Source organism: Rhinolophus sinicus, linkage group LG06, assembly GCF_036562045.2.
Source record: "Rhinolophus sinicus isolate RSC01 linkage group LG06, ASM3656204v1, whole genome shotgun sequence".
Classification (NCBI taxonomy): Eukaryota; Metazoa; Chordata; class Mammalia; order Chiroptera; family Rhinolophidae; genus Rhinolophus; species Rhinolophus sinicus.
Genome location: NC_133756.1, coordinates 164,097,651 through 164,121,541, shown reverse-complemented (window position 1 = coordinate 164,121,541; position 23,891 = coordinate 164,097,651). Strand labels below are relative to the sequence as shown.

Here is a 23,891-nt window from a genome sequence, read left to right as displayed (position 1 = left end):
TGGCGCCATGATGGGGGTGGGCAGGGTTGGGGCTTGCAGGCTGCTGGGCATCCCATGGGGACCGAGGGGGTTGGGGCCATTTCACTGGGGTCTGTGCATCTCTTCTCGGGTTGGTCAGGTTCCCCAGAGACATCTTCAGTCCTGGTCCAAATGATGAGAAGGGGCCAGGACAGGGACGGAAATCCCCTTGCCCATTGTACAGACTCTGACTCCACCTTGTGTTACCTGTGTGGCCCCACATTCACGTGCAGGGTCGCACTCCTGCAGGTCACCTCTTCCTCTTTCACGCGGCCGGGACCAGGACAGTCACCCGGCTGCCATATGGCAGGACTGGACCTGGGAATCCAGCTGCGACCTGGACACACTCTGAACCAGTCTTCCTGCCTTCGGCCCGTTGCCTGAAACCTGTGATTCAATTCCTGAACCTTTCTGGAATTTTCTGCTGCAAACCGGCAGGCTTGGCTGGTCCGTCCCGGAAGCAGTGTGCTTGCTCACTAACCTGCCTTCTCTCCTTGGTTTTGCTGGCTTCTCCTTTCTGTTTGTCCTTGTGTTCAGGTGTGTGAACAATGAAATCCCTTTGCTGCCTTTCTCTGGGGAGTTCGGGAAAGGGCAGGAAAGTGGCCAGTCTGACACGTGGAAGTGGGAGGTTGCTTTGTAACAAAAGTTACACTGGACACCCAGGATGGGCCTATGCCCGGGGCCCTTCTAGAAAGAAGAGTGGGGCTGTATGACGTTCTGTCCTCACCTCATGATTTTCTGAGTCCTCTGCAGTGGTCTAAAGTGTTTTAGGGGGCGGCTGCAGATGGTGCCAGCCCTGCTGGGTTGTGGTTCCAGCACTTTCTAAGGGTTTGAGTTCCTGGGCTGAAATTAATTTGATCCATGTAGGCATGTGGGCTGCTGCGGTGTGGTGTATTTACGGGGATTGACAAGCTTTTTCAAACCTGCCATCTGTAGGTGTTTTCTAGAAGCCTTATCTCTTTTAATTAGGAACCAAACAATGTTGTCTTTGTTTCTTTTGCAACCTGGACTTGAGCCGTGGCCTTGTTTGTAGGAAGCATTCTTCGATGGGCTTAGGTAAGGAGTTTTGTGTTTTCTCGCTTTTCTTCTGCTTTCCTTCCCTGGTAGGAAAAGCTATTTTAACTACCCAGACCCTAAATTCACAAAGCTTGTCTCCCGCTCCACTTTTCTGCGTGGAAACTGCTTCTTCTGTTTTTTGCTTCCACCCTGTACCTGCTGATAAAGAATGCCAGCAGGTGGAGGCCACTGAAATAAAGAAAGGCTCGGATTGTGCGCCGTGTGGCTTGTTAGAGATACCGGGCGGGCGGGGACCTGGTCGTGGAGACCCAGGGTGTTTGCTTCTGGGTGACTTTTTTTTTCTGCAAGTGCAAAATGGATGTAATGACACTTGTCCCCAGAAGGCCCAGTCATTCCCAGGTGGCGGGCAGGTTGCAGGCAGGGACGTTGACCTTCAGCTCTGAGGAAGTCCTGGGCTGCTGGGTCCCAAAACGGCCAGCAGAGCTTTGCGAGAACTTGAAGAGGTGGTCTCCCATTTATGCAGGTCTGTCATTTCTCTCAGCAATGTTTAGTCATTTTCAGCGTGGAGGTCTTTCACATACAGATTTCCTCTTAAGCATATCCTATTTTTTTGTTGCTATTGTAAATGGTAATTGTTTTTAAATTTCCATTTCCAATTGTTCGTTGCAACTGGATTAGAAACACAGAGAATTGTTTTTATATGCATCTTGGTCTCCCAGTCTTGCTAAAGTCAGTTATTACTTCTAGTAATTTCAGAGTCACATGGATCCTTTAATATCGTCCAGTGTTCCTCAGATGCCGTGTGACCCTATTGTGACTGCTGACTGCTTCTAGAACTGGGGTTGCAAAGGAACGTGAGAAAAGCCGCTTCTCACGTACCAGGGAGCGCCGTGTCCTGGTACAAGAAAGGGCTCTTGCGTTTGTCCTGCCCGAAAAGCAGTGCCCCGCCGGACCTGCCTCTTCCCCAGGCACTTCCCCACGCACATTCTCTCCCTCCCAGGAGTCTTGTCCATCCGTCTGTCTATCCATCTCTGGTGGTCACAGGAGATGCTCGGTGAACATGGCCTGAGCTTGGTCCTGAGACCTGGGAGGGGATGGTAGTGAGGTCAGCCAGAGGAAGGCCTTCCAGGGGGTGCTGCTCACGGAGAGGAGGTGTCTGCTCCCAAGAGAAAGCCAGATGACAGTGTGAGAGGTGTCACCAGTTCTCAGCCTGGCTGAGCGTCCGTACCAACTGGAGGACATTTGCCCATGAGCGACTCCTGGGTCCCAGGCCCGCCTCCTGCATGCAGATGTCAGGTGGGGCTGGGGACCCCGGACAGACTGAGCCTAAGGAGGGAGCCCCTGGCCCGTGGGGTCACGCGGGGGGTCTGCCCAGGCCACACAGCTGTGAGTGAGAACCGGCTTCCCAGCTTGGCCTGTGGACGTCATTCTCTGTGCTGCGTGGGGGACACTGGAAGTCGCTGAGCTGGGCTGTTGGGCAGCCTGGTGTCCTTGGAATCTGATACAGGAAGGACAGACTTGTGGACCTAGGGGACACCCTCACAGGGAGCCTGCAAAAGCGTCTCCCTCTAGGAGGCTGGCTCAGTCATTTAAACATTTTACACTCCCCAGAGGGGAGGGGTGTTTCTTCAAGATCCTTCTTAGGAAAATGAGATGAACATGGAAGTGATGGTTGAGGAAGAGAGGTTCCCACCACCACTGGAATAATAGGAATTAGAGAAAATCCACCCTCAGCTTACGCACTGTCATTATGGATGATGGCAGGACTGGGGTAGCCGCAGCCCCACCCAAGGTGTGGTCAGGGGTGCTCCCCAGTGAGTGACTGCAAAGGTTTCTACAGACGGGAGGGGGGGGGGCTTGGCACCTGGACCCTGTGCCCGCCCCCGCCCCCACCCCCACCCCACAGGCCTGACACTTGGGAGCGGCACAGAAAGCTGGCGCGAGCCCCAGCGCTTGATTTGGAAAGTTGAAAGCGTTTTCGTCACTGACACTTCGTCGCCCCCGGACGTCTCAGAGCTCTGTAAGTTCATTCGATGTGCCCAGTTCCCAAACTCTGTCACTTGATTTAGCCGCTGGTAACCCCTAAGTGTGGAAGGTGCATCAGCCCTTCCAAAGCCCCCAGAGATCGCTGCTCCCTGAGCTGGAGCAGTCTTAGGTAGGTGACCTTGCCGCCACCCCTCAGGGCAGCACTTGGCGCCATGGAGGGTCCCTGGCTGGTGTCAGGAGGACCAGGCCTTCTCCACAGGCGGCAGGGAAGTTGAGTCTGTTTAATATTGAAAAGACCCTGAACTCCCTCCCCCAGCACCTCCCTGTTCTGGGTTCTGAGAGCTTGCATGCTCTTGCGGGTGTTTTCTCTGCGCTGGTGGCACCACCCATGAGCTCCCAGGAGGCCTCTTGCTGCCTTGCAGCTCGCTGCGCTTCCACGGTCGTCCAGCAGGGGGAGTGAGGGGAGGAGGTGTCGTGGGCCTGGACCCCACGCCCCTCCCCTGCATTGACAGCCAAGGCAGGAACTCAGAAGAGGGAGGGACCCCAACTAACTGCAGGATGCTGGGAAGTGCACCCCAGTACCAGACGGCACTAAACAGCAGGGCCACAGAGCCCGATTTTGCTCACATAAATAAATGCGTGTTATTCTTTGCTACAGTCTACAATTAATTTTGGTAACAGTGGAGGGGCCACAGGAGCGAATTATAATTGCCCCTGGAGTCTGAAAAGGGCAGGAGGTTGGGTTCTTTTCATTGCTTTCTAGAAGGAAGCAGCCCTGACGAGACCTTGGCGTGGCCCAGGGTAACTCACTTCGGACTTCTGCCCTCCAGAGCTGCAGGAGGATGTTTCTGTCGTTGTAACCACTGAGTCGGGGGTAATCGGTCACCACAGCACTAAGAGAACATTTAGGGAGCGTCCCAGCCCTTGCTCTGAGGGAGCTTACAGGAAAGTATCGCCTCTTGTGTTTTTCTTCCAGAACTTGGTGGTTTCCCTTTTTCACATTGAAGTCTGTGTCTGGCCAGATTTATAGGTGTGGGGTGATGTGGGCTCGAGTTCTCACGTTCTTCAGAGGAGCGGCCTGCTGTGTCAGCGCCCTGCACTGCTTGCTGCTTTCCCCTCGGTGCCCACATCTCCAGGCCGGTCCCAGGGGTCTCTGCTCTTTCCATCGGTCTGTTGGCCTGTCTTTGTAGCAACACCGTACTGCCTCCATATTATACCTGTTTAGAAAGCGTTGGCATTTGGTGGAGACATTCTCCTTCGTTTCCAAAGGTGCCCTGCTTATACGTGGCTCTTCCCACTCTTTTGGGAACATTGAGATCGGAATGTTTCGTTCTGTGAGCATTTCCGCCGGGACCTTCATTGGCAGATGCGTCAAATTTGTTATTTTGTGGTGCTTTTCCGTGTTTGAGATACTAAATCCTAACACGCATGATCAGAGTGTGGCTCTCCATTTATTTGCATCTTCCTTCAGTTCTTTCTAGTTTTTTTAAAAAAAATAAGGCTCTGTCGATTTTTTCCATAAAGCTCTAGCACATATTATCGTTTTAGACATTTTTTTTCCTTAGCGATCTTGGTTATTTTTGGTTCTACAATAACATTATTTAAAATGTTTTTCTAATGGTTTATTGCTAATGTAACAATTCAGTAAACTTTTGTGTAGTTATTTCTTACCAAGCATTTTGCTGGGCTTTTTCATGAGTTGAAATAATTTATCTCTAGGTTCTCTTGGCTCTTCCTTGCGGAAAAGCATATTATCTGAAAAATAATTATTTTTCCCCCTTCCTTTTAATCCTTAAACAGTTCACTCATTTATCTGTTTGCTTGTTTATTTATGATACTGTTTGCTATAGGATTTGGGTAGACACCCTGTTCAAGTTGAGGAAATTCTCTCTTACTTGCAGTTTTCCATGAGTGTTGATCCCGAGTTGGGGTCCTCCTTCCTTGGTGTCCACCCCGGGACGGTCCAGGGGCTGGGCCTCTGTTCTCTGACTCTCGCAGGAACCTGTGGACTCAGGTTTGACAGGTGGGTGGGGGCAGCGTCACCTGTGTCTAGCTTGTCTCCCATGGAGCCTTTCACTGTGCATGAGATGCTTCTCAGACTCTGCAAACATGTTGGCCGGTTGGCCAAGCGTTTTGTGACGAGATCAGGAGTTGGGTGCATACCAGTCGGTGAGAACCTCGTAAATGATACTCCAGGAAACTCAGCCAGGCTAAGGGTGCCCGACCCGAATCTGGCAGCTCCCTGCTCTCTGGTGTGTGCTCTGACCCCGGCCTCCCCCACCGGCTCCTGACTCAGCTCCCAGGGGTGCTGGTGCCTTCCTCCCGTCCAGTGTCAGGTATCTGGGGTGCCGTGTCGGAAGGCTTGCTGCTGCAGACACTTCTCAAGCTGCCCACCCCCTTGACATGTGCCCCGTGCCTTCCAGTTCCTTCTTAGTAGTGGGTGTGCTGTGCAGGTGCCTGGAGGACAAATGAGGAAAGGAACACCAAGGCAGCGACTTCCCACCGTGGGCAGAACCTCGTAGCTTCCTCCAGTGTTCAATTCCTCTTCCACAGGCTCCCATGGGCCTGCTCTCAATCCTGTGGCCTTGACCTTGACCCCCAGTGTCAATGTCAGTGCAGACCCCAGTACAGTCCCCTTGGGGGGCTTGCTGCTTTGGTGATGAGCGATTTCCCCCCCCCCAAAAAAAAAGCAATTCTAAACCTGAGCTGATGGAACTTCTGCATTTTTGGAGGCGGTCTTCGTAGGCCTTGCAGCTCTAACCTTGATAAAGTTAGCTTCAGACACGCGCTTTTGTGTTTATGTGTCTCTGTCCCAGGTCGGGTTTCATATTTGCACTGTGGCGAGTTGTAAAATCTACCTAGCTGTCCGTGAGACGTATTATTAAGTGGCCCGAGGTGCCAGTTTAAGATTTTATGATTCATCGGAATAATTTTAGGTTTCCTTGGAACACTTTCGCGGCAAAATATTGAGTCTCTGTGAAAATTGCTTTTACTGCCGTTAGTTTACCTTTTTCTCCTTATTAATCCGTATCGTGGATGGACCCATGAGTCAAAGACACGTCCCAAGAGTCACTGAAATTTACCGGCCTGTGTTTTGATAGCGTGAGATCGTTTTCCCCTGACATGTAGTTTGCCCGGGGTGGTGATAACCGTCCCTCCCAGACCTGGCACTGACTTTCCCCTGGGAAGCCGGTTTTCATGTTGAGTTTTGTACTTTCCTTTCCTTCCCTCTCTGCGGAGCCTCCCCACCCCCAGTCACGATGGGGTGATGGGTCAGAGAACCGATACAGCCCCTCTGTCCCCCAGGATGTTGCCGGGGCATGCAGCAGTGAGTGCCTGGTTCTGTTGGAATTTCAGATGAGTAATTGTTTAGCGTATGTCTCATGCACCATTTGGAAAATGCTTAGAGTAAAACGGATTCGTTGTTTATCTGAAATGCAGCTTTAACCGGATGCCCTCTGTGTTACCTGGCGGTTGGACCCAGGGGTTAATAATTAAATGTGTTACCAGGTGTTTGCTTTTCCCAGGATCTGCTGATCACCTTGCTCAAGCCTCTTGTTAAGGTCGGGACCCTCTCACCCTGCTCTCCGGCCTCGGACTCCCAAGACGGCCCTGGAAAGCACTGGGCTGCGGGTCCTTCCTTGCTTGTGGACGCTGTCCGGGCAGCTCTCAGACCCATGGGGCCTTCTGTCCTTGACCTCGGTTACAGATGTCACCCCCAAGCCCATATGCGCGGCCAGGACGGGTGTTCTCATGGCGGGCCACTTGCCGAGTGGGAGGTCTGAGGACAGCAGGAGGGGCTGCGGATGCAGGGGCCCTTCCTCTTTGCTTGTCAGTTTTGTTTCTGGAATTGAGTTTGAATTCAGGCTGGCATCAACATTCTCAAGCCACCACTCCTCTTTTTTCTGCACAGAAGGCCCTAAGGGTTGTGCTCACTTCATGATTCGTATCTATGAGTACACGGCGGGTGGCCAGCTATAGATGTGTTGTATGTGGCCTGCAAAGTGACCATTACAAAACCACTTCCTACCTTTCATACACTCCAAATGTTTGCCGAAAATCTGACCTATCTGAAAACTTTGCAGGTCTGGTCCCACGGCCGTGTCCTGCGGGTCAGGTCCCACGGCCGTGTCCTGCAGAGCAGCAGGACCTGCCTGGACGATCTGGGGCCTGTGCCTCGGCCTGTGCCTCGGCCCCACCCTGCCCACTTCTCCATGCCCGCGGCTTTCCTGGGCTTCCTGTGCTGTGTGTCTGCTCCGTGCCGGTGTCTGCTGTGGGCTCTGCACACGCCCAGCTTCAGATGGTGACATGGAGGCCTGTGCTGCTCCGGGTCCCACGGGCTTTCCGGGGCGAGTGCTTGTCCTGGGTGGGAATGCAGGCAGGGCAGCAGGTGTGCCCGCAGCACCTCAGGAGGGGACGCTCCTGCCTCCGTCTGCAGTGGGGGTTCTTTCTCCTTAGATACCGACCCTCCTGTGAGTGTGATGTGCCATCAGTTGTCATGCTTTCTCTCGGTCCCTGCTGGGTTCAGAGGCAGCACAGGTGAAGGGTGAGGCGGCTTTTACTGGAGCAGAAGCTACTCTGAGCCCACCTACACCCTCAGGGCAGAAAAGGCCACCAGAACCCCAGAGTGACAAGACCCAACACGTGTGTCTGTCCTGACCTGGGAGGTGGTGAGCGCTGCACCTCTCCCGCTGTCCAGAGCACTAGGCCCGGCTCCTTACTCCCAGGACATGGCCTCTGACCCCAGGACGTGGTCCTTGACCCCGGGACACGGCCTCTGACCCCAGGACGTGGTCCTTGACCCCGGGACATGGCCTCTGACCCCAGGACGTGGTCCTTGACCCCGGGACACGGCCTCTGACCCCAGGACATGGTCCTTGACCCTGGGACACGGCCTCTGACCCCAGGACGTGGTCCTTGACCCCGGGACACTGCCTCTGACCCCAGGACATGGTCCTTGACCCTGGGAGACGGCCTCTGACCCCAGGACGTGGTCCTTGATCCCGGCACACGGGCTCTGACCCCAGGACGTGGTCCTTGACCCCGGGACACGGCCCCTGATCCTGGCATACGGTCCTCACCCCAGAACATGGCCCCCACACGTGGGACACGGCCCTCAGTCCCGGGAATAGGCTGATTGTATCTCTGTGTCTCTGTGCTGCTGCCGAGCTCTTCAGCGTTACAGCCGCAGACTCGGCTGGAAGTGAACCTGGGCTGTGCTTCCCGTTGCAGGCCCCTGGGAGCCCTGAGAGAGGGCAGCGGCCCGGAGGCCCCATCCCGACCACTGAATCAGCTTCTGGCACTGTGTTTTTTGAAAGCTCCCCAAATAACTTGCCTGAGCAGCCAGGATGGAGAACCACTGTTCTAAAGGATACACTTCACTGGAGCCTGGCATATAGTTGGAAATAATTACATATACGTGTATGTAATTATACAGCGTATTTATATAATTTATATTTATGTTATATATTATAATACATTATAGCTACTTATATATAATCACATATACTGTATTATAGCACACTCTAATAACGTGCAATTATTTCTGTGGTATAATTGTAATTAGAACTGTATCATATAGTACAGAGGTACTTATGTGTGCTGTGTAATTCAGCTGGAAAGGATTTCTTCACGTGTGCTTGGTGAACGTGTTACCAGAAGGTACGGCTGGCTGGCTGGGCCCTCACTCAGATGGAGCCGGGAGCCGGAGCCTGTCCTCAGCCTCAGACCCATCCACTCGCTCCCGTTGCCTCCTCGTCAGTCCTTCCCCCGGTGTTGCGATCCACCGGGCGGTTAAGCCTCTCAAGCAGCAGATCACCCGAGCCACCTAGGAAGCCTTTATTCTTTAGAATGAAAGTTCCCAGGTTCACCCCAGTGGAACTCTGAACTGACGTTTCGGAACCAATGGCTGTTCCTGTCTTCACTGGCCAAAAGCCTCTGCAATTTCAGCTTAAGGTCTTCCCGGCCATGGAAGCACAACACCCCGAGCTGGCACTGGGTGAACTGCGTCCTACTTGGGACATTTTTGAGCCCTGCCCCTCCGCACCCGAGGCACCTGGGCCTGGGGTACATGGGGCCCCCTCCCTCCCACCCTCTCTATGAATATTTCCAACACAGAGACAGAAAAACAGAGACATAATGTAGCACACATCTGTGTCCCCATCTTTGTCAGAGTTTGACATTGTATCATCGCTGCTGCAACTGTTTTAAGGAAGTGAAACGTTCCAAGTGGTGTGAGCCACCCAGTGCTCTGTGCCCCCGTTCCACGTCCGTCGCCTGCAGTCAGCTCATCAGGACCAGGTGGCATCCTTCCCGCCTGGGTGTAAGCGCTGCCATGTGTTGGCCTCGTCCTGCAAATCACCCTCCTTTCGCTCAGTAGTGTTGTGTTTGGGGTCCTCCACGTGTAGCTGGGGTTCACTCAGCCCCACAGCTGTGCCGTCTGTGAGAGAAGAGACCACACCTTAGTCAGGCAGACTCTGGACGGTAGGGTGGCCCACGTTTGCCCTGTGTTGCAGGGAACAGTCTCGTCCGTGCATCTTTCCATGTGTGGACCTCCTTACAGAGTCCAAGTAGGAGAGGAATTGCTGGTTAGGCACGTCCTCCCCCACGCTCCCTGGCACCCCGGTCCATACTGGCTTTATGCTCAGTGTTCTGGGCCCTGCCCACAGAGCCGGGTGGCACAGTGGCTGGCCTGCTCCCAGAGTGATGTCCTCGTCGTTCTCTGCTCTGACAGCCGTGGCCCGAGGTGGAGTCGGCACCCCGACCTGGTTCACTGTACTTGATCGAGAGGAGGCTGTACCCCCAGCTCCCACGGACTCTCAGGGGCCCCGAGTCCCCGACTTCAGCCTTTGGGTTCAGCTCTGTCCTGGGCCCCGCGATGATCTCATTCCTGAGCCCGGCCTGCATTTGGTTTTGTTTTTGCACGTTCCCTGTCACTGCTCTGTGTTTGAGGCGGAGGGTTCACTGTAGCATGAACTTGGCTGCATTTCTTCCCCACCTGCCACTCTGTCCTGAAGACAAACAAAAGCCAGTCTCTTTGCTCATCTTGGAAAGTTTCAAGCTGCCCCAGCAGACCTGTGGTTAGTCCCTGCGAGCTGTGGTCACGGCCACAGCGGTGAGGGCTCCTTTGAAAGGCCAATTTCCCAGCACCAAGCAGAGCTCACTGGCGCCCCCACTCAGGTCCTGGCTCGGCTTGGGGAGGCGGTGGGGGTGCCACCTGCTCACTGCCTTCGAGATCTGTGTGTTACACACACACGGGCCCTGCCAGCCGTCATGCCAACAAACGCAGGGCGGTGAATCAGCCCACACTCATCCAAGCCCAGTGCCTACCGTGTCCCTGGGTTTTCTTCCCTTCTTCCATCTTCACACCCCCCATGCTTGTTTCCTTCTCCCCCCAGACGCAGGGCCGCCATGCCGCGCAGCCCCACCTCCAGCGAGGACGAGATGGCCCAGAGCTTCTCCGACTACTCCTTGGGCTCGGAGTCGGACAGCTCCAAGGAAGAGACCATTTACGACACGATCCGGGCCACCGCGGAGAAGCCCGGCAGTGCCAGGACGGAGGAGAGCCATGGCGACACGCTGGTCATTCGCGTTGTCATTCAGGACCTGCAGCAGACGGTGAGCCCCCCTGCGCGTCCCTGGTCGACGTCAGGCATGACATGAACGGGAGGACGCCCGCGCTCACCTCTGCACGGCCGCTCCTCCCCTCCCCACCAGGCGCCCTGCCGCTCCACTCCTGCCTCACAGCGTGCTGCTGGTGCCTCGGTCCACAGCATTCACTGAGCACCTACTATGTGCCTGGGCAGAGGCCGAGCCTTGCAGAGGAAACACACAGTGAGCGCATGAGTGGGCGGGGCTTCCAGCCCCAGCGGACCCTGCCTCTTCCCCTGCTGTGCTCAGTCAGGCATGGAGCCCCTGTGTTCCATGCTCTTTCCCACGTCCTGGGTGTGCGAGCTCTGTCTGGTGTGCCCTTCCCCTCCCTGCCCAACTCTGGTCGTCCTTAAGGCCTGGGCCCAATGCTGTGTCCTATGCCACCCCTGCCACGCACATGCCTGGTGCCTGTGGGTCCTTGCTGGCAGGTCCGCCACTGCCTCCGTGTGCGGGGTTGGCTCGTGGGAGCGTGGCAGGGCTTGGGTCGTGGGCCCTGTGGCATGTGTGGGGCCAGCACAGGGGGCGCTCTGAGTAGATCACCTACCACGCAACAGTGAGCGAGCCAGCGTCCCCAGGTCACACCCCCGTCCCTCCCTCCCAGGGCACTTTAAGACTCCACTCCCTGAGGACACGTTTCCTGTGTGCTCTCCTTCCCCGCCCTCTGACTTTACTTTTATTCCCTTCAGCAAGTCCATCTGGGCTTTCTGATGAAACGTGCGACTGCTCAAAGCAGAGATGAGCACATGCCAGTCTGACCTCTCCCTGTTCCCATGAAAGGCCTGGTCTCACACGTGCTCCGTCGGTGCTCCTGACTGGTGGCGTTTCTGGTGTGGGGTGTCAGGCAGTTCTCAGGGGCATCACAGCAATGTTGCCCTGAAGACCTTTTAACATTTCACAGATATTTTCTTATGTTCGAGTCCTCTTTCTGTGTTGTTGGTGGGTTCCCTACTTCAGAGACAGCAATTCCTCTTATAATGGCTTCCTTTTCCATGTCTGTTGTCTTTTCTCTGATTGCTTTACTGACTTGGTGGTTTTCCTCTTTGTGTCCTGCAGTTTTCTTGGTTGTGTTTTCCGTTGCATCCATTCTGTTCTTTGTGATTCCCCACTTACTGTGGTCGTGTTATTACAACTTTCCATTCGTTTTCATAGCCTTGTGCTTATTCTTTCTTTTCTTTTTTCTTTTTTTAAAGATCTTATTGGGGAAGGGAAACAGGAATTTATTGGGGAACAGTGTGCACTTCCAGGACTTTTTTCCAAGTCAAGTTGTTGTCCTTTCAGTCTTAGTTGTGGAGGGTGCAGCTCAGCTCCAGGTCCAGTTGCTGTTTTCTAGTTGCAGGGGGCGGAGCCCACCATCCCTTGCGGGACTCGAGGAGTTGAACTGGCAACCTTGTGGTTGAGAGCCCACTGGCCCATGTGAGAATTGAACCGGCACCTTCGGCGTTAGGAGCATGGAGCGCTAACCGCCTGAGCCACTGGGCCACCCTGTGCTTATTGTTTTTGACAATTATTCTTTTGAGTTGTTTATTTATTTAGTCGGTTTTATGTCTTAGTTTTCTCCCGAGCATAAATGACTCCTGGAGCGCTTTCTTCTTTTAACTGGAGTGTGTTTTCATCGAGAACAGAGGACTCAGATGTCTGGGTTTACATGCCATCCTCTCCCTTTTCTCACTTCTTTTTGGGCCGCGTCTCTGTTACTTCCCTGCTGTTTCTTGCCAACTCATCTGTTGGCCAACGTGGTGTCTTCCTGTTTGTTCTGATCGTGTGAGTGAATTTTCTTCTTTTCCGGCTGGAGCTAGACTTGCTGGGCTGCCTGTCCTTTTAAGGCCCAGGAGCTAAGAGTGTTGAGCCCTTTTAGAAGGCCTGGGCTCCCTTTTCTCTTCTGGGATTTTCTGGAATGCTCTGCACTGGTGTGTGTCCCATTCTCATGGGACCCCCCGCCCCGGCCCTTGGAGTGGCCCCCACTCAGCAAGCAGTCCTGTGGGGAGGGTCTCTGCTGGACAGTCAGTCCTGAGCCTCCGTTTATCTCCCAGCCCCTCCCCAGAGGAGGGGAGACAGAAGGACCCCCGTGTCCACATCTGTCCAGATCTGAGCGAATTGATGCAGGATGTCTAGATTTCCGTCCCCTCACGAGTACCACTTCCGAGAATGAAGGTGCCACTTGGCGTTTTCACTTTCTCTGGGGCATCTGTGAGGGATTTTCTGGTATTAGGTTATGCTTATTTTCTACTTTGGGTGCTTTTTGGGGTGGCTTTATTTATTTGGGGTCACTTGGCGGGACCTGGCTTCATCCCTTTTCAGCCCCTGGATGCTGCGTTGCTCGTCGAAAGCCCTTCACCGGTGGGGACCCTGGGATCTCCGCCACCCCAGCGTGGACCCATTTGACCCACCCTTATGTGACCGGGTTTTACCTACTTGAGACCCTGTGTTTTCTGTTACTGTTCGTTGATACTGGAGGGCTGAGGAGGACAGAAAAGCTCTTCTGGGATGTCACACTCCAGAACTAAAGATCGGAATTGGGAAGGCAGAGCCAATGGGCCTCACCACCCCAGGGTGGGCCGCCCGCTCAGCCCAGGGGGCACCCTGCGGCTTGCCACCGCCCCACCCTGGTGTCACACATCCCTGCAGACATATTCCCTATGTGGGGAAACCCCGTGTCCTATAACTGCACCAACACATCTTGTTATAACTTCCTGAACATTGAGCAGGGGCCAGACACTGCAGGAGGTCTGTACGTGCGGGATTTCATTTGGTTCTTGTAAGAGCCCCAAGGTAGGCCGTGCTTCTGAGCATTTTCACTGAAGTATAGCACACCTGCAGTCTACCCTCCCAGTCATGAGATAGGTTTACCATGGTCCCCATTTCCAGAGGGGAGCATTGAAGATCGGACACTTGATGGAGCTAGTGCGATGGCTCCGAGTGGCACCCACCTCACCCAGCGGTGGCCCCTCACCCTTGGGAGTGACTTCTGTTTGCAAGTGTTACTCCTCCGGTGGGACTGAAGCTTGAAAGCTTTGAGCGACAGCAGTAGCCTCTTGTGGGAGGTTCACAGCACTGTACAGGGAGTGGTTGGGCAGGGTGGCCCTGGGGACGTGGCAGGCATGCATTGTTCTGCTCTCGGGATTGTCACAGATGCACACAGGCCTTCCTGTGTGGTGGAGGGCTGGCACCAGTCCGGAAACTTGGCCTTTTAAGCAAGTGGCGTGTGCCAGAATCAATAGAAACTAATTCTTCTGGGATTCATGTTTTTGGGGGACAGGGAATGAGGAAGTGGGGACAAAGCTGGCGCCAGGGTGCAACAGTCCAGTTTCTAATCTACATGGAATGTGACATCACATTCAGAACTCAGAAGAGAACACAATGGGTGTGCTTTCAGGGGTCTCCTTGGCCGTGTACAGCATGGGCCTGGCGTCCACCTCCGGCCAAGGGTCTCACTGAGACCGGAACTGAGGCTGTCAGTCAAGTGTCCATCCCCACAACCCATCCCAGTGGGTTGGCGGAGGTGCAGGGGCCTGGCCCACGTCTGGGCCAGTGCTTTGGGAAAGTGAGTTTTCCCGGCATGTTTGCTTTAATTGGTGCTTCCATTTATTAAATAAGTGTGTCTCAAGTTGGATATCTCATTTAGGGGAAAGATTTCAGCAGCAGCCCTGACCCCTCAGGGTCAACTTATTGCTATGCACCCCCACCCCTTCAAATTTCTACCCCAAAGCAGCAGCCCTGCACCCCTGCCCCTCACATCTGCTGACAGAGATGCCCCCGAATTTATCACTTGCTTCCAAATGGACTCTCAGATGCGCTTGATTTGCAAGTGACCTTGGGTTCTTGCTTATCATTGAGGCTCCAAATAGAACTCACGCAGCAAAGCCGTCTTACCTCCTGCTTCATCTTCTTGCTGCAGATGCATCTTTGCTTATTTTGCTTTCTGTATCTGAGTTTCTTATAGTTTTGAATGTCAGGAGGGTCTTGGCAGTTTTGGAGCCCATCTCCTCGGATGGTGTCGGAGAATTTAGCCCCTATTGCTGGCCTCTTGTTCTGCAAGACCAGGTGGTGGCCCTCCATCGTGAGAGGGATCTGGAAGGCCGGTGCAGGAATAGCTTGTTACCCTGAAAAGCCCCCTTGGGCACATTGCTGGGTACGCATCCTTCTCATTCCTCTTGGCCCCTTGGGGGGTGAGAGCGATGTCTTCTTGCAGGACGTCATTGAGTCCAGGCTTCTGGATATTAGTGGCTTGACTGCAGCCTCTTAATGGCACTTTGAGGATTGGCCTTGATTTTCTGGGTGGCATCTTTCCAGAGGCGAAGCTGGGGTGCGTGTGCCTTCTGCCGTGTTCTCTACTGCATCCTATCACCGGGCGAGTGAAGAGTGTGGGGGGTCGGGCCGAGGAGGAGGCACAGGTCGGCCATGCCTGGCTCTGGTGTCCAGGGCTCGCTCCTGCCCCGGCTTGCCTCGCGTTCACACAGGGCTCCTTGGCCACCGGCTCATCTCTCCCAGGAAGCTCGGGAGGTCTCCCCAACCCTCCGGCTGGTGGGAGGCCCTGGGCTCACTCTATATGCTTCCCGTACCCAGGGTCTGTTACCACGTCTGTGCGAAGGACATCACCTCTCCAGCTGCGACCTCCCATGTGGGGGCCAGAACTCGTTTCCCTCTTGATATCTTCTCAGTTGAAAGCTCAAAAGCTTCTCAACGCATGATGACCAGAACGGATGCCGTGACCCTTCCCTTCCTCTCTCTGGCCCTCCCAGCCTGGCGCCCGATCCCTTCATAGCCAGTGGTTACCTTAAAAACCCAGTGTTACTGAGGTGCAATTTACAAGCCATAAAAGTTCTCATTTTGAGTATGCCCTTCCACGATTTTCAGTAAATTGGCTGAGTTGTGCAACTGCCCCCACCATCTGGATTTGGGGTCTAACGTCACCACCTTATGCCTGCTTACAGTTCATCCTGGGCCCCATTTCCAGCCCCAACAACCACTAGCCTGCTTTCTGTTTGTGGATTTCCTGTTCCGGCAACTCCATGTGAACGGAGTGAGTGGCCCTTGAGCCTGGCTTCCGTCACAGGGGATGAGAGTTGTGAGGTTGCCCACACCGTGGCTTTGCTCAGTGCTTCCTTCCTGTTGGTCGCCAGGTCCGCGTGGATGGACCACTTTGTCAATCATGCCCCAGGTCACGGCCAGTTGGGTTGTTTCCACTTTTAGGCCGTGAACCTTCTCCGATTCTGTTGTTCTGGCCACAACGCAGGAGCTGTCCCGAGCATTCCGTCTCCCTAGGGCATGTGGCACCCCTCCCCTGCTCCGTGTTTCTTTGTGTTGTCTGCTTCCCCTGATGGAGACAAGTCTATGCCCTCAAGTCTGGCCGCAGGAGCAGTGCTTACCCCGTTGATGCCCTAAATGTCACCACATGTCGTCCAGTAACCCAGGCAACGTACAGATGAAAAAACTCTTGTATCAAAAAATGTCGTTGTCTGTTGGGCTGCCATTTTGTCATCAGGTCTCCCTGCCCCAGAATGGATTCTTTCCCGCCTGCCTGTTTCATGATCGAAAGGAAATTCTCTGGGGATTTTAGACTGAATTAGAAAACTAGTGGTACATGACCCTGACTTGAGTGTACTGGGTAGAACTAACCCCTGGTCGTTCGTGGAAGGTGAAAAAATTCACAAGACTCCAAAGGAATAGAAGTTAGAAAGCTTATTCAAGAAGAAAGGTGCCAGCAGAGAGGTTGTCGGGGGACAGACAACTGCACCGAACTTGAGGTTAGCTTTTTCTTATATGGGAAAGCGGAGGTAATTTTCCTTACAGCAGCTGTGGCATCTAGCTGATGTATAGACTGGGGTCGTTTGATTGACATATGCAGGTTATATAACTCGTTTCTTGCTGTGCATGCTCTTACCCAGAATGCATATGGGAAAACCCACAGGGGAGGGGGACCAACCTTCATGTTCATTTTATTCTAATTATTACAATGAGGCTGGAGTTCACGCTGGGGCAGGCGTCAGCGATCTGCACTGCGATCTGCGCAGGCATCAAAAACTTGATTTTTCTTACCTCCTTTTTCTAAGGATGTTTTGACAGAAAAGTTTATCTCTAGGGGGCTGAGTCTGTGCGGTCCCTGGGGAGGGGATGCAGGCCTGGGCAGTCCCGCTCCGGCTTACTTTTATTAATTCTTTTTCTGCCTCATCATTGAGTACATGTTTTGCCCTAAAAAAATAAAAGTCATCAAAGAGGATTCAACGGGCAGAAGGAGAGCATGCGGAAGAGCTCTTCTTTCAAGAGCTTTGAGTCCATGACGCGTGGCCCAGGGTGACCCCAGCCCAGCCAGGGAGGCCCCAGGAGGCTGAGGACTGCCTTAGGTCTCGGCTCGATGCTGTTTCGTTTTTTTCTTTAATTCAGAGGAAATTAAAAATATAGAAAAATACAAAGAATAATATCGTAAATACCAGGGTATCTGTTATGCAGAATTTACAATGTTTGTCATTTTGTCATTTTTAATCATAGAATTAAAACATTACTGATAAAGTGAAAGTCTTCCTGGCCCTCCTGCCCAGTCCCTTCCCCCTCGAGGCAAACGCTGTCACGAATTCAGTGTGAATCCCTCTTGTCTATTGCCCTCTTTTTGTATGTATGAGTGATCGCTACATAGTGTTGTGCTGTTGTGTAAAAAAGAATGCGTATACCTGGTATCATACTGGGCTTCTCGTTTATAACTTACCCTTTCCACTTGGCATTATAAATTTGAGATTTGTCTTTATTGGTATTACTGATTTATCAGTCATTCACCCATCCATTCATCTATCCAGTTTTCCATCCTTCTTCTATCCATCCATCCATCCATCCACCCATCCACCCATCCATCTACCTACCATCCATCCTCCATTTATCCATCCATCCATTCATCCACTCACACCCCACCCACTCACCCATCTCTCCATCATCAATCCATTCATCCATCTTCTACCCATCCATGCATCCCTCCATCATCCATCCACCATCCATCCATCCATCCTTTTGCATTATAGAAATACATGCTTTGGATCTTTGATCTCTTCTTTGAGTGATCCTGCTATGTCCTTTATAGTCTGCATTTGGATCACCTTTTAGAGACAGAAGGCATGGACTCTGGTTGTCTTTGTGGTTTCATTAATTGGCTGCTGGGCCAAAGAGAACCACCCTTCTGCTGGCCCACAGCTTCCCTCTGCCTCTATCTCTGTGACGTGATGACAATCAACCTGTTGTCCTTAGATGGAGTGGCTTACATTTTATAGTTTTAATCAGGAAATCGGTGAGTCACAAATTGTTTAAAACAAAGGGCAATCAATCTCAGGGGCCCGTCAGTGGAAGGAAGGCACTGTAGAGTCAGGTTTTGAGCTTGCTAAAGCCTGAGAGATGCTTCATTTTCATATGTGCAATTAGAAAACAATAACAACATTGTAACCAGCATGAGTTTTGTGTGTTGTAAGGATTCTGTGCTGCACCTTCCTGTTAGATATTAAGTTAGCGTTTCCTGTGTGACGGACATGGCCCCGTTCGCCGGGGTCTCCATAGCCCACACGACACACGTCTGACCTTCTGCTTCAGCTTAGCATTAATACCCACTTAAATGTCTTTGAGAAAATGGTGTTTGGGGCAGGTGGCTTTGTTCTGGAATTATTGCACATTCTGGAGAAAAGCTTTGCGAGCCCCCAGTGTGCACGACTGTTCCGTCTCAGAGGCCCTGCTGGTGAGTGTCCCAGGCTGGTAAGAGTTATTGAGACGCTGACAACACCAGGGCCCAGAATCATCAATGTTTAATGTTCTGCCTTAAATCCACGGGCAAGGCTGTTTTCCAGCACCTTTGCTCTGCCGGGTGGATTTCTGTGATTCCTCACTCCTGGGTCTGACTCTCCTTTGGTCCCAGCTCTGACCTTCTCACTGCCCTCCTCCTGGGTGGGCGGGGGCTCTTATTCCTCAGAGTCTAATGCAGCCGTGGTCTCCCCCGCCCCCCACGCTGCTGCCGAGTTCATGGCTCCCTCCTGTGCTGGTGGAATCCAGTTGAAACGCGTTAGCTTAGCATCAGGACCCGTAACCCCAGCTACTCCCCTTGCTGCTCTGTGACTCAGGGAGCAGTCCTGAGGTTTCTCAGTGCCCCATTGGTCCTGGCCGGTGGGCACCATAAGTGCTGTGTCTGCGGTCAGGATTGCTTCATGACCCCTGCTGCTCACTGCACGTCATTACGGCTCTGAGCGGCTTCTCTAGCCGGCAGCATCCTGTCCTTGGCGGTGGGCTGGCCTGACATCGGGGGATCAAAAGGGGCAAATCAACTCCTCCAAGGAGGGCATGAATCACTGACCGAGCCTGAGTCAGTGCCTCCCAGGTCACAGTCACCTTGACAATGGCAGAGGACCCTTAAAAATCACCAGGGCACGCGTCTGCCTACCATGTCGCATCAGCGTCAGAGGACTGCTACTAGGCTTCTGTCGTTTGAAAATTATGCGGATTGGCAATATGAGTCCACGGCCCTTTATGCTTTGTTAGTGCTTACGCATTCAGAAGCGCTAGCTTGAGCCCTAGACTTCAGGGTCCACTGGCAGGTGTCCGTCTGGCCAAGGTCACCCGGCTTTCCCCAGTTCCATATGAATCCCTCATTTTAGGCTTCTTGTGTTGTCATTGGCAGTGGTTCAGGGTTTGCTGCCCCGAGTGCCAGCCTGGTGGGTCTTTGTCCACAGCAGGAAGCGTTATTTCATCTGGACAGTGGCATTTGGAACTCACTCAGCTGCATTTTGGGTTGCGCTTGGTGTTGGCGGTTTTTCAGAGGTGTGTGAACAAGCAGATTGCACACGGCAGCTGTTAAAGGCCAGAACTCCTCTGTGCACCTGGAAGGGGTCCCGGCACGTCCGTCCTGTGCGTTATGAGTGGAATTGATGACGGCATCAGCCGGGACCACAAAGGACCCACTTGCGTGGGAAATGCGCCTCTTTGCACTGAATGACATGGTCATAAATGTGGATTTCTTTCAGAATATCTGGAGTTCTTGCTGAATGTGGATCATAAGCGTTTGCAGAGCTGGGACATTTCCTCTCACTGGGGTCTGTTTCTAGCTCTGGGTCCTGAACGGGGAGATACAGGAGGACCCCCTTAGCACACTGCCCCCAAATGTTTGGCACTTCTCCCCCACATGCTTCTCGCTTTTTCTGGGTGGATGTCAAGAGTGAGGTGGATGGAAGGCTCACCTGAGGACCATGAATGAACAATGCAGCAGCGGTCATGGCACCGGAATGTCGTGTGGGATTCAACCTCGTGTCATTGGTAGTTCCCTACTTGGGCTTCGGACAGCCCGCCAGAACAATACGTATTTTATGGAGTATAATAGTTACCGTTCTTTTGAGATCTGTCTAGACATTCCCCTTACCCTTATACAATCCTACAAAACAACGCTTGTCACCATCTCCATTGTAAAGGGCCCAGGCAGATTTGGAAAGCAGTTGACTCTCCTACGTGAAGTTCTCCTGCCATGCTGTTGCAAATCAAAACTGCCTTGTCTACTTTCTGCCTACTTCTGCCCTGGCAGACCAGCCACCCTGGCACTGGTGGGCACATGATCCCAAATCAAAATGTTCTGTGACCCTCATGGATCATGTGAGATAGTTGACGTTATAGACGTGGCCCACTATGGGCACGTGGCTCTGGGTGTGTTGCAGAGACCTGGCCATGGTCACACGGTGTCATGGGCTGAATTGTGCCCCCCAAAATTCATGCGTTGGACTCCTGAAACCCAGAATCTCAGAATGTGACTATATATGGAGCTGGATCTTTAAAAGGGCAATTAAGGTAAAATGAGGTCACTGGGGTGGGTCCTTATCCACTGTGATTGGGGTTCTTATAAGAAGAGGAGATCAGGACACAGACACACACAGAGGGACAAGCGTGTGGAGACACAAGGAGAAGATGGCCAAGGAGAGAGGCCTCAGAGCCAGCCCTGCTGACACCTGGATATCAGACTTCCAGCCTCCAGGACTGGGGACAGTGAGTGTCTGTGGTTTAAGTGTCCCCCCAAACCAGAGTGCTAGGACAGCCCTAGAAAACTAACACACACAGCCGACATGGGGGACCTAGGCTGGGCATCCACCTCTGCCTGTTCTGTCTGTTCGCCGGTGTTCTTCCCGTTGTGTCTGGGTATTCACCGTTTTGAGCCTCACATCTTGCAGAACAGCTGTACCTCATGTTGGCCATGTAGAAGATTGGCTGTCTCTCACTCCCTTCATTTTAGATTTGAGCTTTGCCCATGGAAGGGCCAGAGTCTCATGAAGGTTGGCGACACGGCCGACCACAGCTTGTTGCTCACAGCCCTGCAAACGTTGCTGGTGCAGTGCCTCCCCTCTCAGGATCTACTCTGTGACTAAACGAGATCAGGCATTTGCAGCACACTCGGGACAAAGCAAGCCCTCAGTCCATGGCAGCTCTCACTTTCCTCATCATGACCAAGACCTGAGCTTACTTTGCCATCGGATTATATTACCTGGGGCTGTTCCATTTCTGGAACTTTGTATTCAGTGCATTCCCATTCCATCAGTTTTTACTGAACTTCAGATACAGGGACTCAAAGAAAGATACAAGCGCTTGTCCTCATGGAGCCCCTCATAGTGTGGAGTGTGGGGGGAGCTTAATCAGGTGAGTATTAGAGTGATGGGGAGTAAGGGGGAGAGAGAGACTGTGTCCTGGAAGAAGACATGGGTGGTTCAACTGTGCCAAGATGTGGATCAAGGCCTCGAGGGTGCTGAGAAACTTAGAACTGAAATTGGCCAGAAAGAATCCTGGGAGCCTTCCTGGACGTCGGGCTGCTGTACGTCTCATGAAATCAAGGCTGATGTCAGCGACAAGCCCCTTCTCTTACTGTTAGGGTTTTGCAATTTTCTGCCATGTCAGCCCCTCTCCCCTCCCCCAACCACCCAGGTCCCATGACGAAGGAAGGCCCTTCTTGGCAGGCAGTAAGGGAGAAGCCACTCTGATTTGAGTCTTGGGTCTCATTACATTCACTTGCAAGTTTTCCACTCAGCTCAGCCCAGACACACTGGGAGGTTTTCAGGTGGATCTGGACGTCTAAGTGTTTGGGATGTCACATCAGGAGATCCATGAGTGACGTTACTGAGTCCTGCCTGTCAGTTAGGAGAAAGTGGGGAGAAGCTTTCTAAGGCAAAAATACACGCTGGTCCCAACCCCTCGTAGGCAAGCAGCACAGAATAGAGAGGCTGTAACCCACAGGCTGGACAGGAAAGGGAGAAGGGGTCAGTCAGGACAGGTCCCTGGATTCAACTCAGGGTACTCAGTGGTCAGCTCAACCTGGGGAGACACCATTGAGAGGGCGAGTCCTGGCTCCGGTGGGAAGCGTGACTGTGATTTCATATTTTAGCTGACAGATGAGGAGGGGAGGGGATGGTCAGCTGGAGGCACGAGTGCACAGGGCATACACAGCCTGGAATTCCAGAGCTGCCCGTCAGTGGTTTGGCATTGCCAGGGGAGGGGGGGGAGACAAACAGAATGTTTGTATGTGTTTATATGTGTGACTTTGTGTGTTTGTATGTATGTGTGCATGGGGGAGGGGGAGAAGGGCAGAGGGGACATTGACAGGCAGGACATGTCCTGAATGTCCTGCGAAGGAGGCAGAGGCCAGACTGTGGTCAACTCTTCTATGTGTCTCTTTGGTAAAGGCACAGGCCCTGAACCCCTAGGCTGCGGAGTAATTGGATTGAGAAGGATCAGCACCATTGTCACCATTGTCATTATCATCACCATCATCACCACCATTATCACCACCATCACCATCACCACCATCACTGTCACCACCATCACCACCATCACTACCATCACTATCACCACCATCACCATCACCACCACCACCATCACCACCATCATCACCACCATCACTGTCACCACCATCACCACCATCACTATCACCACCATCACCACCACCATCACCACCATGACCATCACCACCACCACCATCACCACCATCATCATCACCACCATCACCATCACCACCATCACCACCATCACCACCATCACTATCACCACCATCACCACCATCACCACCATCACTATCACCACCATCACCATCACCACCATCACTATCACCACCATCACCACCACCATCACCATCACCACCACCATCACCACCATCACTATCACCACCATCATCACCATCACCACCATCACTATCACCACCATCACCACCACCATCACCATCACCACCATCACCACCACCACCACCACCACCATCACCACCACCACCATCACCACCACCATCACCACCATCACCATCACCACCATCATCACCACCACCACCATCACCACCATCATCACCACCATCACCACCACCACCATCACCACCACCACCATCACCACCACCATCACCACCACCACCATCACCACCATCATCACCACCATCATCACCACCATCACCACCATGACCATCACCACCAGCACCACCACCACCATCACCACCATTGTCATATCACCATCACCACCATCAGCACCATCAGCACCATCACCATCACCACCATCATTACCACCATCACCACCACCACCATCACCACCACCATCACTGTCACTGCCATGACCACCATCACCATCACCACCATCACATCACGCTCTAGGCCCTGAGCTCTTCAGGGGCAGAATCCCCATCTCAGTCATCTCCTGTTCCCTACCTACGCCCACCCCCATGCTGGTACATGCAGAAGACAGACAGAAACTAGAGGAAGACAGGCGTTTCCTCAAGCAGCCCTTCACTGGCAGTGGCCGAGGGCTGACACCAGCCTGTCTTTGCAGGCCTCCCTATACTGCCGGCGAGTCTTCCAGCAAATCACTCACCCTTTGAGAACACCTGTGACATGTCATGAAGGATGCCCATCTCACAGGGCTGTCAGGAGACGTGTCTGTGGTGCCAGTACTAGTCAAGCAGGACTTCACTGGGTGTCACACTAGTAGCACTGGGACCGGGGAGGGTCACGTAGGGTTCAGACTGTTGGCTGCGCCCATGCTGGATTCGGCACTGCTCCCAGGGTGCTCCCTGCTGGTCTTCGTGCTGAGCCCTCAACCTGAAATTCCCACCCCGCACTCCCGCATCCTTCTTCGTTCCTGGTTATTATTATGGTGCTCATGCCCTCCTGGGCAGCGTTACTCCTCCAAGGGTCAGTTGTTTGGCTGTTTCTTTTCACCTTTTCCATATCATATGATCGTTGAGACGTTCACCACTA

General features: G+C 53.1%; 1 protein-coding gene across 14 annotated transcripts in view; it reads left to right on the top strand.

Moving 5' to 3' along the window:
• SHANK2 (SH3 and multiple ankyrin repeat domains 2) overlaps window positions 1-23,891 on the top strand; it is a 457,209-nt gene that overhangs the window by 49,325 nt on the left and 383,993 nt on the right. For all 14 annotated transcript variants that reach the window (XM_074336881.1, XM_074336889.1, XM_074336888.1 and 11 more), the window contains one exon: window positions 10,419-10,638. In XM_074336881.1, the coding sequence (XP_074192982.1) occupies window positions 10,432-10,638 (207 nt within the window). In that variant the 5' untranslated portion in view covers window positions 10,419-10,431. The remainder of the gene's footprint in view (window positions 1-10,418; window positions 10,639-23,891) is intronic.